At 44.2% G+C, this 17,189-nt stretch overlaps 1 protein-coding gene across 5 annotated transcripts in view; it reads left to right on the top strand.

The window, feature by feature from the left end:
* The window catches only part of Fancc (FA complementation group C), a 187,682-nt gene that overhangs the window by 38,712 nt on the left and 131,781 nt on the right, over nt 1–17,189 (top strand). For 2 of the 5 annotated variants that reach the window (XM_058585143.1, XM_058585145.1), the window contains exon 1: nt 778–1,737. The exons of 2 other annotated variants lie outside the window; for them this stretch is intronic. In XM_058585143.1, coding sequence (XP_058441126.1) covers nt 1,731–1,737 — 7 coding nt within the window. In that variant the 5' untranslated portion in view covers nt 778–1,730. Of the gene's footprint in view, nt 1–777; nt 1,738–17,189 lie in introns of those variants that run through there. One more of the 5 variants, XM_058585142.1, reaches the window with a different exon arrangement.

The following is a 17,189-nucleotide window of genomic DNA, read 5'->3' as shown; positions in this document are numbered from 1 at the left end:
CTCTCAGTGTTCTGTGTATGTACTACCACTTCCACATTTTTCTTGGAATTTTTAGTAGATTTCTGCTACGCCTCTAGATTGTATGTTTCCCAGTTTAACATACTATAAGGTGTGTGTGGGTTTTTTTTTAATATATATACTGGGGACTGAACCCAGGGCCTCACACACGGTATTCAAATATGCTGCCACTGAGCTGCATACCCCAACACTTTATTGATTTCATTTTGAGACAGGGACTCACTAAGTTGCTCAGGCTGGCCTCAAACTCGTGATCCTGTGCCTTGGCCTCCCATCATGCCTGGGATTACAGGTGTGTGCCACCACTCCTAGCATTCTGTATTTTTAAGACAAATATTTATTTTTTTCATGAACCCTATGGCTGGCCTAGCTTAATGTCTGCTGCATAGTGGGTATATTTAGGTAAATGTGCACAGAATGGTAAACAATGAACTACGTCTGGACATGGCATTGGAACTTTGCTGGAGCCCCCATACCAGCGGTCTCCTTGTTTCTCATTGGCAGGATACAGTCACCGACAGGGGGATGGGATTAACATGGTAGGCTTAAGTGGGAGAGTATTTTGGGCATAAACCCCCAAGAACACTTCTCTGGCTACACAATAATGCATGATCATCAGGAAGTTTGGGAATTAATAACATGTATAAAGAAGAAAAATAATAGCATCACACAAAATAATTGTTAACATTGTGCTTGCATTCCAGTTTTTGGTTGTATATGTGTATGTTTGTATAGAATAAATTACAATCATATTACATATAATGTCTTATATACAACATAAGTAGCTTTCCATATCTTTAAATCATATTCTTCTAAAATGAGACTATGTGCTTTTATTATAAGTTATTTAATTAATTAATTGCTCACTTTTTGAGATTTAGGATGTGTCCTTTAGCATGCAGATGGGACTGCTATGCAGTTGGGGTGTCTGGTGGCCACTGGCGGCCATGTTGGATCCAGCCAGTTGTCAGTCAGCCCATTTGAAGAGGCACCCTGTCTTCATAGGTAGGTAAGGTTAGGGTGGGGTAGAAATGCAGCCAGGTGGGGCTGGGGTTGTGGCTCAGAGGAAGAGCACTTGCCTAGCATGTGTGAGGCACTGGGTTTGATCCTCAGCACCACATAAAAAAATAAAATAAAGTTTTGTGTCTACCTATAACTATAAAGTAAATATTAAAAAAAAAGAAAAGAAATGCAGCCAGGTCACCTGGGCAGTATGAGATTAGCAGGGTAATATTTTGCTATATTTTCCTAATAACACTCCACTCCAGAAAACTTGTAATACTAGTTCCATTCCCATCAACCTGTGTGTGAGTGACCACTGTATTGTTTTTCAGTTGCTAATTCTAAAGGTTAAAAAGTAGTATCCTTTTGTTGAACTCTGCTTATTTTAATTGAACTTAAATTTTTTTTTTTTTTTTTTTTTTGGTACTGGGCATTCAACTGATGGGTGCTCTACCACTGAGCTACATCCCCAAATTGAAAATTGACTGTGTTAATTTTCATTTAGTGAGCATTTAGTAGGTACTTGTCGAATGAAAGAATAATCATGTTTCTTGATGTGTCAGTCTTCTTTACTTACATAGGAATATTGTTGTTTTTTTGTTTTTTTTTAAAAAGAGAGAGAGAGAATTTTAATATTTATTTTTTAGTTTTCGGCGGACACAACATCTTTATTTGTATGTGGTGCTGAGGATCGAACCCGGGCCTCATGCATGCCAGGTGACACGCTACCGCTTGAGCAACATCCCCAGCCCTGTTTTTTACTTTTTATAGTGATATACATAAAATAGGAAACATTCAGTATTTTAACATTAGATGTAAACCTTCATAGAATTTATAGCATTCTATTTTCAGTTTGTTATTCTGAATATTAAAGCATATTTACTTTATAATGATATAGTAATTTTAAATAATCATATCCCCAGAGCCCACTTTGGTGGGTGAGTTTTATTCCATCACAGTTACATCTTCCTGGAGCTCCTCATTATTTAGACTTTGTCTTTGGTTCTCACTGGGACATAAATTATTTCTTTCTAAATTCCTTTATGTTATTTTGTAAATGTTTATATTTTCTTACAGTCTTCCTTTTGGCAACATATTGTTCTATTTATCCTCCTAGATATTAAAATAATTTTTCCACTCTAAAGAAGGAGTTTTCAATTATTTTCTTTTTATGCTTTCTCCCTTACATCTTGGCTAAGATTATTATTTTTTCATTGTGTTTATGTGAGAAAGAGGAGTTTCAAAGCTTAAGTTAATTATATTTTCTTGTGTTATTCATTGACAGTTACAAAAACTGCTTATTGTTAGTATTTATCTCATCTAATCTTTTCCATCATGTAAAATTGGTAGGAATCACTGCCCTTTTATTTAGGAGATATACAATATTTTGGGCCACACCGTTGATAGTGCTTGTGGAACAGAGCTGGAATTGGAGCCCAGTTTGTTAGTGATTTGTTTGGATTTGAAATTATAAACTTCATTGTTTAGTCTTGCACATAAAAAGAGGCTGAACTGAATTTTTTAAGTTATGTTAGAAATTTACAGCTTATTTAAATTTGAGTCTTGCTCTCAAATAGATTCTTATCCTATTATTTGCAGCTAGAAAAATAAAAGACCTCAAATATAATTTAATATAACCAATAGGAACCACACCACTTTTCTGGTTGTTTTTGTTTTAAACTAGCATTTATACAACCCACGACTTGACAACTAACCAAACCATCTTGCGTTACCCTCTTTTGAATGGAGCACGAATTGGCTTAGCAAAATTTCAAAGCCTCCATCTCTAATGTTTGTAGCATATTAAGGTAAGTAACTCAGGGACATTCAGACCTGTGTGGCTCACAGCCTGTCCAGTGTGCTTGTGGCTATTCTCACTGTTGACTCTGTACTTTTCCGAGCATTTTTGCTGACAAGTACTTGGGCTTGCTGAGAGAGATCATTTGTATCCAGTGGAGAGATCTGGGAGAAAGGCATCAGTGTCTTTGTATTAGAAATGCAATAACTGTGTTAATCTGTTTTCTGTTGCTGTATCAAAATATAAAGACAAAATGTCAAAGAAAAGAGGGTCACCTAGCTCACAGTTCCCGAGGTCCCAGAGCATGGATCCTGCTCCTGCTCAGCTCTGGTGAGGCCCATTTGGCTACATGGCAACATGGTGGGTGGTGTCGCTGTGGGAGTGTGTGTGAGAGAGAGAGACCCTATAGTGGGATTCAGGGGCCAGACTCTCTGTGTTATCCTGCTCTTTTGGGAACAGGGATCCTATGGAAACTGCGTCAACCCCTTTCTAGTCACCTTGCAGCAGGCTTCACCTCTTACATTGCCCCTCAGCACTGCCACTCTGAAGACCAGGCTTCCAGCACAGGAACCTGTGGGGAAATACTCACATACCCTAGTCATGGTGCTGATGGTGCTGATACTTGTTGATGCTCACAGTGGCTGGGCCTGGTTCTCAGGGCTTCCTGTGTAGCTCGTGCACTTTATTACTCATAGAAACTCTGCTAGGTTCTTTCTCCTTACAGATGTAAGCAGCTGTGGCCCAGAGAGATTGAGTAGCTTCCCCGGGTCACGTGGTTGGTGTGCAAAGACCAGGGGTTGCAACTCTGGCCGCTCGCCTCCCGAGTCGGCCTCCCTGGGAACTCAGTCCCTCTGATCTGTGTTAGACACATAGAAAAAAGCACCTGTGTCCCATAAGTAGTTGTCCACATTTTTGGAAAAGGTTTGCTCTTATGCCTATTTAAGCTGTTGCCATTTATTAGATTTTTATCTTTTGTAAAGTAAGTTATTTGCTTGCATCTAATATTGTTATTGAAACGTGGTAAGAAATTTTTTTTTTATTTATACAAATGTAGGAAAGCCTGTATTTCCAGTAAACAACTTGGCAGTGCAACAGTGTTTGACACAGAACTTCAAAGAATGAATTTAGAGGTGACAGCTGTAGAATGACCAAGCAATCTGGGTAATTTTCTACAATAAACAGCATATATTAGGCCTCTTTGTTCCCTTACCCCATCCTCTGACACTGTGTGTTCCAGAACTGGCCGGCTGCGTGTTTGGAGCAGCCCCACTGGCTGTAGGCAGAGTTCACCAGGACGTCTTCTGCTTTCCCCTGTGTCTGGCACCAGGTGCCTGTGTTGTCAGGGTGGCGTGCTGCCTCAGCACCTCTGCTCACTTCAGTAAATCTCTTCTAAGTTGTCATTGTCACGTCCAGCGAGAGGGACATCCTCTTACAGAGGACATTTCCATTTAGGGAATAGTTGTCAAAGACTGAGTTGACTCACGCCTTGAGCCACAGATTTCTCCCTCTCATCTTGTCCCAAGTTGTGGGGCAGTCAGCGTAGAACACATGGTCTGAGTGTGCTCGCATGGTGGGTTCCCTCCATTACCAGTTTCATCTCTGCTGGTTGGCTACTCCTTCTCGAGTCAGTTTAGTCAACTTATCTTCTAGAATGTGCAATTTCATCTAAGGTTTCTGATTTACTGGTGTGTTCTTCATGGTCTTCCTTTTTGATCCCTTTTATTTCCATGAGTACAGTAGTGATGTTTCCTCTTTAATTCCTAATTCCAGTCACCGGAGTTTTCTCTTTTTTCTTGGTCGGTCAGCACAACTAAAAGCTTGTTAATTTTGTTGCAGTTTTCAAGGAACCAACTTATACATTTGTTGATTTTTCTCTTGGTTTTCTCATCTTTTGCATTAATTTCCACTCTGATCGTTATTTCTGCTTGTACAGATTCTAGTTGGTCTTTTTCCCTCTGTCGTGGTTTCCCAAGGTGGGAGATTAGGTATTGATTTGATGTCGTTCTTCTTTCTGATGTATGCAATTGTGATTGTATGTTTCCCTCTGAGCTCTGTCAGTCGAATCCCATAAGTTTGAGTGCATTATGTCTTTGTTTTCACTGCCTCAAAGCATTTCTGATTCTTCTCTTTTTCTTTAAGCCGTGGGTTATTTAGCAGTGTGTTGTTTAATTTCTACATATTTGTGACTTTCCCCCAGTTTTTCTGCTGCTGATTTCTAATTTCATTCCTTTGTGATCAGAGCACAGGTCGGATGGATTTCTGTTCTTTTAAGTATATTAAGCCTTGTTTTAGGGCCTCACGCAGACCATCCCAGTGAGGGTGCCTGTGGCCCTGAGGATGATGTCCATTCTGTTGTTCTGGAGAGGCCTGCAGTGTCTGTTGGGTCCAGTCTGTATTCAGGCATACCGTTCTACTGTGTGTCTTCTTTCTAGTTGTTCTCTCAACTATTGAAAGTTTCAAAATCCCAATAGTAATATTAAATTTTCTGTTTCTTCATTTCTGTCATTTTTTGCTTTATATAGTCTGTGCTCTGTTATTGGGAAGGGGTGTATTTAGAATTGTTATTTCTTCTTTGCACATTGACCCTTTTGTCATTAAAAACTGTCGCTTTTATCTCTGGTAGCGTCCTTTTGTCTTGAGGTCTACTTTGGCTATCAGTGTACCCACACAAGCTTTCTTATGTTCCTGTGATGTATCTTTTTCCATGCTTTTATTTGCAGTCTTTTTGTAGTTTTGAATCTAGAATGTGTCCTCCACGGGCAGCCTGGGGTTGGAGCTGGTTTTGATCCAGTCCGACTGGATGTTTGTGCATTCCCCTTCAGTGGTATTACATATGTAGTTGGATCTGATTTGATGCTCTTCTCTCCATCTCATCTTTTTTTTGTGTGTGTGTGTGTGTTCCTTTGTCTTAAGTGGATAATGCAAATGTAGCTTTTCAGCTTCTTTAATGTTTTCACTCTCCTTTTGAGTAGGTTTCCAGTGCTTGTTCGCCGTGTGCGTCTTCACAGGCCAGCTCTGGCTCGGGTCTGAAAGTCTGTGAAATGGGCTCCGTGTTTCTCTGGGGTGCTCTTCATTTTTCTTTCTTCCTTTTTAACTCTGTTCTTTGGCTTGATCTGGCTTCAGTTTTGCTTATTTTTTCTTCTGCCACTTTAAATCTATGCTTGAGCCACATAGTGAAGTTTTCTTCTTGTTCTTCCAATTGTTCTTTTCAACTCTGGAATCTTCATTCAGTCCTCTTGTACAATCTCTGGGTGTTTAGTGACCTTATCTACTTGATGCAGTGTTGTGGTACCTTCCTTTACCCTTTCATCCTGGGTTTCTTTAGCTCTGGTAACATGTTTGTGATGCCACTTCGAAAGATTTTTCTGATAAATCTAATATCTGTTGTTCTTGTAATGCACTTCTGCTGCCCTGGGGGGGGGGAAGAGAGAGAGAGAGAGAGAGAGAGAGAGAGTGTGTGTGTGTGTGTGTGTGTGTGTGTGTGTGAGACCCCTCCCTGGAGTTTATGTTGTTGTTTGCTTGCTTATTTCATCAGTATCTGGCTGGGCTGTTTCCCTTCCTGTGGTTTTATGCCTCTCATGGTGCTCCTTGGGGAGGTGCAGCTTGACCCCTGGCCCATGGTCACAGCCCTTGTTCATCCTGAATGACAGTGATACTCCTAAGGTTCCCTTCAACTCCTCTGCTGACATGACTATGCCAGGTGTTGAGTTCATCTGTTTGCTGGCTAACTGTTCTGTTGTTCTTTTTGAGGGGAAGAGACTGGGGATTGAACTGGGGAGCACTTTACTGCTGAGCTCCACCCCTGGTCCTTTTAATTTATTTTGAGACAGGGTCTCACAAATTGCCCAGGCTGACCTCAAACTTGCAGTCCTCCTGCTTCAGCCTCCAGAGTTGCTGGGATTACAGGCATGCACCACCATGCCTGACTGGTCTTTTGCTCTGCACATGCCCTGGAACATAAATCATTGCACAAATTAATCAAATTGTGGCTTCTTTGAAAGAATAGTTTCTGAGGTCAGTGTTTGATAGTTGTTCCAAGTCCAGGAAAAAGTCTCCTGACTTATTCCCAGTTCTTTCCTCCACTTAGCTTTCTCCTTGCAAGTGAGCTGACAGGTTTTGTTACACAGCGGGTGAGGTGAGGGCTGACTGCAGCAGATGTGCTTGGGAAGCTTTCTTGCCTTCACCCTCTGTCTTGTTTCTGACCCTTGGCTCAGAGTGTCTCGGGTAGGTTTGACTGTTACTGGGTGACACTTGCACCTGCTCCTGTCACGTAGCCTTTAGTTTTTGTTTATAATAGACTTCCTCCCTCCCTCCCTCTCTTCCTTCCTTCCTGTGGTGCTGGGGATGAAACCCAGGGCCTTGCACATGCTAGGCAGGCCCCTTGCCACTGAGCTGTGCCCCAGCCTGTGATTTGATTCTTAGAACAGTTTTAGGGGCAGCTTTCCCTCCACCCACTGCCCTAGCATGCACCCCCCATCAGCATGCCCCCCACCCCTGAGTGGTGCATTTGTTGCAGTCGATGAGTGTGCATTACACATCTTTGTCAGGGTAAAGTCCCTAGTTCATGTCAGTGCCTACTTTTGGTGTTGTACAGTCTGTGATTTTAGACAAATGCATGATGACATGTGTCTGCAATGTAGTGTTGTGCAGAATAGTTTCACTGCCCTGAAATTCCTCTGTTATCTTCTGATTTCCTTCCTCACCCCATAATCCTGGCTGAATTTTTTTTTCATCTTTTAAAGTGACCTGAAGAACTTATTCTGTTAATGTTCCTCTCCTGTGCTGAACTTTTATCATAAGATAGTTCAGAGAATTCCTCCTTACCTAGGGACTGCTGGTACCCTCCCTCTATTTCTTTCCTCCTTCTCCTTTCCCAAATAATGGCCAGACAATGACTATTCTGAGTATGAGAGACATTCTCATTTCCAGAGCTTTCCTTCATAGCTGGAGATATTGCTGAACAAATGATAATATCTGACAGTGCAGCCCAACATAATAAGGTTTTGCCCTTTAGTTTTGCCACAGAACTAAAATTCAAAATTTTTTTCCCGTTCTGTTTACACATTGTGGTCATTTCTTACAAAGATCTCAAGTATAGAGATGGCATGATCATTTTGGGTAGCCTTAAATAGAAGAGCCACACTGCTCTTGAGGACCTCTCTGCACATGGTGGCATTTCCTCTTGGCGGTGCACTCTGAAGAGTGTTCTCAGACCTGCCAACCACCAGTGTTCGTGTGATGAACTGGTGGCCCAGTAGCACTAACTTGGAAGCTCCCTTGGCTAGGTTGAACAGATTCTGTTCTCTTCCCTGAGAATGGGCACCTTGAGTCACTGAGCTGGTGAGGTGATGAGGTGTCTGAAATTTCTTACAGGAAAAGTGACCAGGTTCTGAACCTGACATGAGAGGTGTGCAGCCTTGTGCAGGCATTGGGGTGGGGGAGCCATGAGGTAGCAGGTAAAACCCATCCACAGATGCAAGCTGCAGGGTGGAGCAGACGGGAGACCCAGGAGGCACGGAGGCAGGAACTTGTAGCCCTTGATCTTGGCACTGTGTCTTATAGGGACTGAAATTTGGCTAATGGGCTTGATTTATATCCATCCTTCCCAGACCTGTTAGAGTGACTACTGCTTCTGCCCTTGAAGTCTTCTCTACCCTGTGGAAAACAGGTAGGTGATGGGTCTAAAAATAGTACTCATGCAGCCAGCCACAGTTGGGCGAGGGATGGAGACGCGTTTTCCTGCAGTGACTGAAGGAAGGTGGAGGAGGGAGAAGGAACACTGCTTATTTTGGTTTCAGAAGTTCTTGGCAAGAACTCCCTCTAATTTTAAATGAAAAAGACGCCTCCAGCTGGTGGAAATGCCGGGAGCCCACCTTCCACAGTCATGTTTTCTGAGCCATTTTTCAATACATAGACCAAATTGTCCCTTGGAACTGTTTCAGTAGGTGGTGCTCTTGTGCCACGGCATAGCATCGCCTGCAGAAAGGTTCTGTGAGCTGAGTGGCCAGTCCCAGGCCTTGTCTTGTGTGTTTCCTGGGTGCCTGTCAGGCCTGCCGCCTAGAAGGCGTCACGTGGTTGGTTTTGGTGAGAAGGTTTTCTGTTTGGAAATGAGCTGGTGAAGTCAGGGCTCTACCTTCTCTGGCATGTCTCAGCTCTACCTTCCAGGGGAACGTAAATGAGAGGTTTGGTGACCTTTTAAAGAAAAATGTGTGACTCTAGTCTTTATTCAAATATCATATATATTGTGTGTTTCCAGTTTTCCAAGATTGTGTTTAAAATTGCAATTCACCTGTGGTCTCCATGTCAAGTCCTCTCCCACTTGCTCAGGCTGTCGCCCATCTCCCTGCGTTTCCCTTCCCTTTGGCTTCAGAGAAGATGCAAGAGAATTGATGTAGCCATGGAGAAGTGGGAAGCCCCGAAGGAACCTGTGTGAAAAACGTTGAGTTCTAGTATGCAGCTTCTGATGGCAGCAGTCACCAAAGCCCATCTCCATTGGCCTTGTGCCCTACGTCCTTGTTGTGTGATGAGTTCCCTGTGTAAGGCTGGTTTTGACACCATGGTTGGGAAACGGGAATCTGGTGAGGTCCATACTGGGTGATGCTGGCAGAGCAGGGTGGGCAGGGATAACATGCTGATGTCTAGATGAGTCTCTGTTCTAGGAAGGACTGGTCCCCTGTTGTTAGAGGTAGCCAGAGCAGTTAGGGATCTACTTTTTCTTTTTTGTGTGTGTGTGTGGTATGGGGATTGAAGCCAGCGCCTTGCCCAGGCTGGACAGGCACTCTCCTACTGAGCTACATCCCCAACCCTTAAAAAAAATGATTTTGAGACTGAGTCTCAAAATTTTGTTGCCCAGGCTGATCCTGAACTCCTGGACACGAGACATCTGCCTCAGACTCCAGAGTAGCTAGGACTACAGACCCTTGCCAGTGTACCCCTGGCTTCACACCTTTGTTTATTTGTTGATTGATTGATTCATTCATTCATTCACTCATTCCTGGGGATTGAACCCAGCGGCACTCTACCTCTGAGCTATGTTCCCAGCCCTTTTATATTACTTTTGATACAGGGTCTCACTAGGTTGCCTAGATTGACCTTGAACTTGTGATCTTCCTGCCTCAGCCTCCGGAGTAGGTAGAATTACAGGCGTGTAGCATGATGCCCTCTGGGGGTCTGCTTTTTAAAGAGGTTTCTGTGGGTGTCTAGAGTGAAGGGTGGTTTCGTCACCTGGCACCCACCAGCTGTTCACGGAGAGGTATGGTGCTTGCTGCAGGGACTCTGGATCACAGGGCGTGCTCCTCCTATCTGTTGGGTCACCTGTTGTCTCCAGAGGCCTCCAGCCAGGTCCAAGTCACCTTGGCTGTTCTGGGTGCTGGTCTGTGACCCAGCAGGTCAATGGAGGGACAGTGTGTTTGGCATGCCAGGGTGCTTCCTGGGAGCTTTGAAGATTTTCTTTCTATAATTAATGTTATAGTTTGTGCATTTGTTTATTGGTTCCACTGCCTTCGTGTTCATTTAAATGATCCTTCTTGGTGTTTAGAATATACTTTTAGTCTGAGGACTCCTTCTTGAACATTCTTAGCTTTCATCTCCTTCCATGTTCTCCTCTATTGTCTTCACTTTCCTGTGCTGTGGTTCCACTAGATGTCTGTGGCTCTGTCCTTCCTCTTTCTTACCTGCTCTTTTGGGTTTTTCTTCTTTTCTTCCTGGGCTGCACTCTGGTTGAATTCCTTAGAATTATCTTCAGATTTACTAGTTCTCTTTTCAGTTTTGTTCTGTCTAAAGTATATTGTATACTTTAATGTACTCAGGAATATATTTTAGTTTAATAACTGTTTATTATGTACACAGTCCCTCATTGATTCTTTTTTTTTTTTTAGCTGTCTCTTGTTTTAACTGTGTCTTTTTGTTTTATAGTTTCTTTTTCTTTTTAAATTACCTTTTAACACTTTAAATACACCTATTTTGTTGGAATGACTAATTTCATCTGAAGTGAATTTTTGTTGTAGTGAATGTGTAAGTTGCCTTTATTGCCATTAGATTTCTTCCATTCGGTTGAATGGCATGCTTTGAATGAGATTTTTTTTTTTTTTATTGTTTTCATTCACTTAGTCATTTGATATCTATCTCCCTCACTGTTTGCCTTCCCTGATTCGAAGTCTTAGCTGTCTGGCTGGATCCCAGGGGACCCGGGTCCAGGACGAGGCTTGGCAGGGGTGGCTCACTTACCTGGCAGCTGTGGGCTGTCTCCTGAGTTCCTGGTCCTGGCTGGCCCGTACTCTCCCCAGAGCAGGTTCTGTAAGAGGCAAGGAGGAGAAATGGACAGGACTCCAGTTACCACCTGCCACCCTTCCTTTGAGCAGTGGTGCTGGTCTGACTCTACCTTGTGGCCCTGTTAAGACCCCAAATCTTTTAGAGCTCAGACCTCCAGTTTGGGAGCCTATTTTTGGTTCCTGAGCACAGGCGGCAGAAGCGTTTGCCTTTGGGGGTTGGCCTTTCTGTGTTTCTGTCCCACACCTACTTCGCAGACACGTTTATGTATGTTTTTGAGATGGCGTGCATCTTTTTATAGAGCAGCCCTCTGGTTGCTGTGTATCTGGAGCAGAGAGAATCCATCAAAGAGGGAATTTATTGTGCCATCTTAACTGGAAATCATGTGGCCTGAGATTTTATAGGAATTAAAGTTAGACATTTGGTTTTACATAGTACTAAAAGTGAACCACAAGAATGCTTTTTTGTTTGAGTTCAGTGGCCCACAACATACAGTTATTTAAACTCCTTTAGAGGCTTACAGGCCCCAAAAGATGAGAGGGATTAAGCAGGTGGGATTTATTACAATGCTGTGGTTCTCTACAAGGATTTCACCTTCTATTTTTCCTTTTAAAGGTAATTTTTGTTTTAAAAAAATTATGTTTCAAAATACCTAATTGCCAATTCTAACCCAATAGTGTCTGAAGATTTCACTGCCTGCAGTTGTGTTTGTGTGGTGCCAAGAAGCACTATCTTAGATATAGGGGGTCTTAGGAAAGAGCAGGGCTGAAAATGCACAGAATGTGTCTGAGCTCAGTGGAGACTCCTGGTTCACAGCCGCTCAAGAGGGAGGAGGGCGATGTCTGCGGTAGCCAGGGACCCCACACAGCCTGCCTGCCCTGCAGAGTGAGTTTCGGTGCATCATCGATCACATAGACTCGATTTTGTCAATTTCAATTTTTTATTTTATTTTGTAGATTTGCTGTTAAGTTTTGTTAATTTGATACATTGCTACCAGTTTGCAGTCTCTAAAATTTGTACGGTTTTTATTTTGTAGCTGTATAATGGTTACGAGCATAGAGTTTTACTGTTTTATATTTGTTAATTTTTAACTTATAGAGGGGCTGGGATTGTGGCTCAGCCGTAGAGCACTCGCCTAGCATGGGTTTGATCCTTAGCACCACATAAAAATAAAGGCATTGTGTTGTGTCCGTCTACACCTAAAAAATACATATTAAAAATAGATTTAACTTATAGAATAAAAGTGCCTGAAGTGGTGTTAGACTGTGCTGGGAGTGCGTGAGGTTTTATTTCAGCGTTGGGAAGCACACATCAGATGGTCCGGTGCAGTGCAGGGAGCGTCCTGTTTGATGGGGGTGTTTCTGCCTGGCTCTCCCTGCTCATGTACTGTGCCCCTGCTGAGGTCAGCACCTAGACTTCTGTCTGTGCATCTGGCACTTCCAGGATGCACTGGTGTCCCTTCTCCAGGCTCTCTGCAACACCTGGTGTTTCTTTCCTCCAGTGCCTCCGCACGCCTCTAATCCCAGCTTCTTGGGAAGTTGAGGCAGGAAGATCACCAGAAGCTTGAGACTAACCTGAGCAACTTAGCAAGACCTTGTCTCAAAATAAGAACAAAGAAAGAACAAATCCCCGCACATGGGTGTGGCTCTGGGCTCCATCCTGTTCCCAGGGGTGGGACCACAAACCCAGGGTGCCTTGACAGATTTTCTTTACAATAATGAAGCAAAGTGACATCCCCTTCAGTGAGTCAGACACCCTGCTGTCAGCTCCCTGCACAGGAGGAAGGACTGTCATGGAGGCTGAGTGTAGTTGAACATAATGTGTTCACTTTACATTCGATCAGGTTTTAGGGTGTGTCAGTGTTTTCTTACAAGGCTGTTGTGGCCCTAGTTGATGGTATTGATGGGGAGGTAGGCATTTGATTTGTTCCCTTTTCCTTCTTCCTTGAACATGTTTTTAGCATTTTAGCCACAGATCTCATTTGGTGCTTATTTCATGAGAGAAAGGTCTTTAGTTGTGCCTAAGAAAAATGGAAAAAAATAGTGCTCTTTGTGAGGAAGTTCCTTGGAGAAGGTGGTGTCCTTCTGTGGCCTGTGTAGGCCTGCTGTGCAGACTTCTGGCATAGAGGTCTCAGACCACAAGGAACTCACTTGAGCTCTAACGCCATATGCAGCCATTTTCTATGAGCTTTGTTTTAAATGTTGACAGTCTGCGAGCTGCACGGGCTTCTGTCAGCAGGAAGTCAGCCTGAGTCTTGTCCATCTGTATCTGTCCTCCACAACAGCCTTGGTGGATTTGTTTAATTATTATTTTTTTTCACATTTTTGTTCAGTGCACATTTAACAAGCTCCTACTATGTGCCAGGTGCTGTGTTTGTGTGCATGGTTTTAAAAATGTGCTCAGAGAACTAAGTTCCAGGGAGACATGTCAGGTAGCATGTGTGTGACTACAAGTAGCAGGAAGCCGATGACAGGTGGCTGCCCAGGAGGGACCCACAGCTGGAGTCATCTCCTAAACTGCCTCATGAGGACACAGGGCCATCTCCCTGTGTGCCATTCACAGGACGCTGGCCAGTCCTCTCAGGCTTCCTTACTCCTGGGTCTTGAGGTGATGTCTTCCTCTCTTGGTGTCCCACAAAGACTACCATATATAAAATGGGGGAAAATGAGCTTTTTAAGCTGAGGGAAATTCTCTTAGAAACCCCGTAGCTGAAGTTGAGTTCTGGTGGTCTCAAGCTGTGTGACCCCCCATCCCTGCAGGCCATAGGAGGGCAGACGGGAGCTCCTTGACCTGTCTGCACCAACTCTTTCCAAATGGAGGCTGGGGACCTGGTGTCCTGAGACCCTGGCAGGAGGCTTGCTGGGACAGGTGGTTTTTGCACAGCACTGAGGACAGTTTCCCTCTTCCACTCTTGCCCTCACTGCAGTGCCCAGAGCTGCTGGGGGTTATGTGATACACGTGCCATCACTCTGCCAGCTAATGGGCATGTCCTTGTGTATTCTTGGGTTCTAAAATTTTCTTGGTTTTAATTGAATCTCAATAAGTATAACCCGTATAAACAAAAGCTCTTGAGTCCTCAATAAAGTATAAAAGAACCTGAGAACAACATTTAAAATCTGCATGAACCAAGAGTCACCACTGACATTGGGAGGGTTCTAGCTTCTCCTAATACCTGTGGCAAGGAGATTCTGGAACCGAATGGATTCTCTTGTCAGAGAAGCAGCACGGGGCTTTAGCTGCTGTTCCAGCATCTGGTAACGTGTACAGTACTGTTCTGAGGGGCCCGAGAGGTGAGCATGGCCAAAGGGAGGGCAGCCCAGACCCTGCCGAGGCAGGGCCATGACCAGAGCCACTCCTCTGTGTGTCTGGTCAAATACAAATGACGCGCAGTTGAGTCATTTTAACCTCTTTAAGGTGAACTCAGAGACATTCATTACGTTCACCTTGTGCCCTGTCACCACCACCCAGCTGTAGAACTTTTCTGTCAACACAGACTGAACCTCCAAGCCCTGTGGGCACTGGATCTCCGTCACTCTCTCCCCACGTCGCCTGCCTCACTTGGCCTGTGGCTAGTCCAGGTTCCTCATCTCAGTGGACTCATGCAGTTCCGCCCTCAGTGCCCAGTGAGTTCCCCTGGCCCGATGCTCTCAGGGTTTATTTGTGTGTGTCAGGACAGCGTTCCTTTAGAAGACTGGATGGTATTGCATCGGAGGCAGCATTGGCTTATCCTCTGACCACTGATGGATGCTTGAGTGGTCCCCCTTTCAGCTCTCGTGAGCCGTGTTGCTGTGAGCGCTGGCGTTCAGATCTCTCCTCAGGCTGTTGCTTTCAGTTCTGCCTTGTACACCCGGACTGGCACAACCGGATCCTGGGTGATTCTGTGAGTTCTTTGAGGAGTTTTCCACAGTGGCCGCGCTGTTCTGCATTCCCACCAGCAGTGGGCGAGGGTCCTGGTTTCCCCCAGCCTCGCCAACACTATTTTTGATAATAGCCATCCCTGGGTGTGCAGTAATATGCCATCAAGGTTTCTGTTTGCATCCCTAGTGATTGCTGGGGATTTTTCATGTGAGGAGCATCTATTCAAATCCTTTGCCCACTTTTGAAAATATGTTTTGTTTTTGTTGAATTATAGGAGTTCTTTATACTTCTGGATACTAATCATATACACACACACACACACACACACTCATATATAGTTTTAAACAAAAAAGCTTAAATGCCTGCTCTTCCTTGTTGCCATTCCAGTCGCAGTTGCCATACTACCACTGCAGTGGTCTAGAAGGTGTGGTCATGACGTTGACCCTCAGGATTAGCCTCTGGTAGCTGGGTTATAAATTCTCCCCCTGATCAGGGTGTTGCCCTGGTCACTCCTCCCTTCATTCCTGTTTGCCATGGAAGAAAACAGTAGTGATCAAGACTAAACAACTTTTAAAAGTATCTTTTTTTAGCATCTCTGTATAGTAGAGATCTTTGACAGGACTTTTAAAGTACTAGGTTTCTCATTTCATCAGTTGAGTAAGGACCATTGGTAGACTTTTCAGAAAGCCTTGAGTTCTAAGAAGTCTCTAGATAAGACAGCCATTGGAGATATGGAAGTGTGTTTCCACAGAGATTCGAGTGGCAGACCTGAAAATTAAATTATAGAATGGATTTTTCCATGCTGAAAAAAAATCATTAATTAAGAGAGGGCAATAATTAATATCCTGTGTGTTAAACGAGGGTTGGGGTGCTGTCTCCCGCCATTCCCCGTCCGTGTGGCAGGGCTGCCCCCTGGCCTGGGGGTCCCCCCTGAAGTCTGGCAGCTGCAGGCTCAGGTGGTCATTCAAACCCTGGCTCCTAGCGAGCCACCTGGCTTTCTGAGGGTAACAGAGAACCCCCGTTAGGGCTGTCCTCTTCCAGCCACTCACACTTCTTGAGTTCTAGGTGTAGGGAAATGGTTTGTTTGCTTTAATTTAAATCCATTTTTAAACAGTACGTAGAGACACTACAGTTGCAGGCTGCTGGTTGGTTAGTGACTGGGTGCCCTGCCCAGCCTCCCGCCCGGCTGTCTTGCTGGCTGGCGGCCTTCTTAGCACTGCTCCAGTGTCCCCACACTTGATTGCCTCCTCTCCCCAGCGCCCGTGTTTGCCGAAGCCCACATTCCTGTGCCACTTATCCTGCGTGGCCTGTCGGAATACATCCTCCTAAAGGCCAGAAATCCCCACAATCGGGAAGCTTTTTGCCCTGAGAACCTTTGCTCTGCCGCCTGCTGTACTTGGAACCGTGCTTGGCCACCATGTTATCTTGGTGGCCCTGTGGATAATGGTGTATTTTTGCACCATGGGATCCCTGTTTAGAAGATACTACTAACCAGCAGCTAATTCACGTGTGAGGCATTATAAGTGAGTGGAGGAGGGCAAACGGTGATCCTCAGCGGGAGCCTCAGGGAACAAGGCCTCCGCGGGTTCCCGCCACTGTGTCTCCCCCTTGCGCCCCCTGCTCCTGCAGGACCCCTTTGACCCTGCAGGAAATAGGAACATGAACAAGCACATGGGGACCCTTCCCTGTCCCCTGTTTCCACTCTGGCATCTGCATCTCTCTACTCACAGGACTTTGCTTTCTGCATAGAAACTTCTGAAGGCCAGAAATACATCCTAGGGACCAAGGACTTCTGTTGTTTTTAGTCTGCATGTGTGGAGAAGGTGAAATCATGGTCTGTTTTGATTCCTTAGGGACTGGGTAAATTGCTAAGAAAGAAACTACTCAAGCAGTGGAAAATGTGGATTTCCTCCTGACTTTCCATGCGCTTGCTTTCCCGACAGGAGCATACAGAGTGTGTGTGCAGAAACACGTGTTAAAACCCTAAGTTTTAAGGGAATGTTATTGAACTTCTACCTTTCTTTTATTTCTTAAATGAAAGATACTAAATAATATTTCTCTAGGCGCTCATAATGAAGTTAATTTGGGCATAAACATTAGACAGAATCTGTGAAAGTCAAGGATTTATGTTCGGGGTGCTATAAAAGGATTTTGGTATTGACCAAAAAATGCATGGTTAGCTCTCAATTGTATCATAGACTAGCAGGTTAATTAGGATAAAAATATTAATGCTTTCATGAAAAAA

The sequence above is a fragment of the Marmota monax genome, unplaced genomic scaffold (genome assembly GCF_021218885.2).
Source record: "Marmota monax isolate L192 unplaced genomic scaffold, Marmota_monax_Labrador192_F-V1.1 WCK01_AAM20220418_F8-fsc00180, whole genome shotgun sequence".
Lineage (NCBI taxonomy): Eukaryota > Metazoa > Chordata > Mammalia > Rodentia > Sciuridae > Marmota > Marmota monax.
This window is presented reverse-complemented; position numbering and strand designations above follow the sequence as displayed.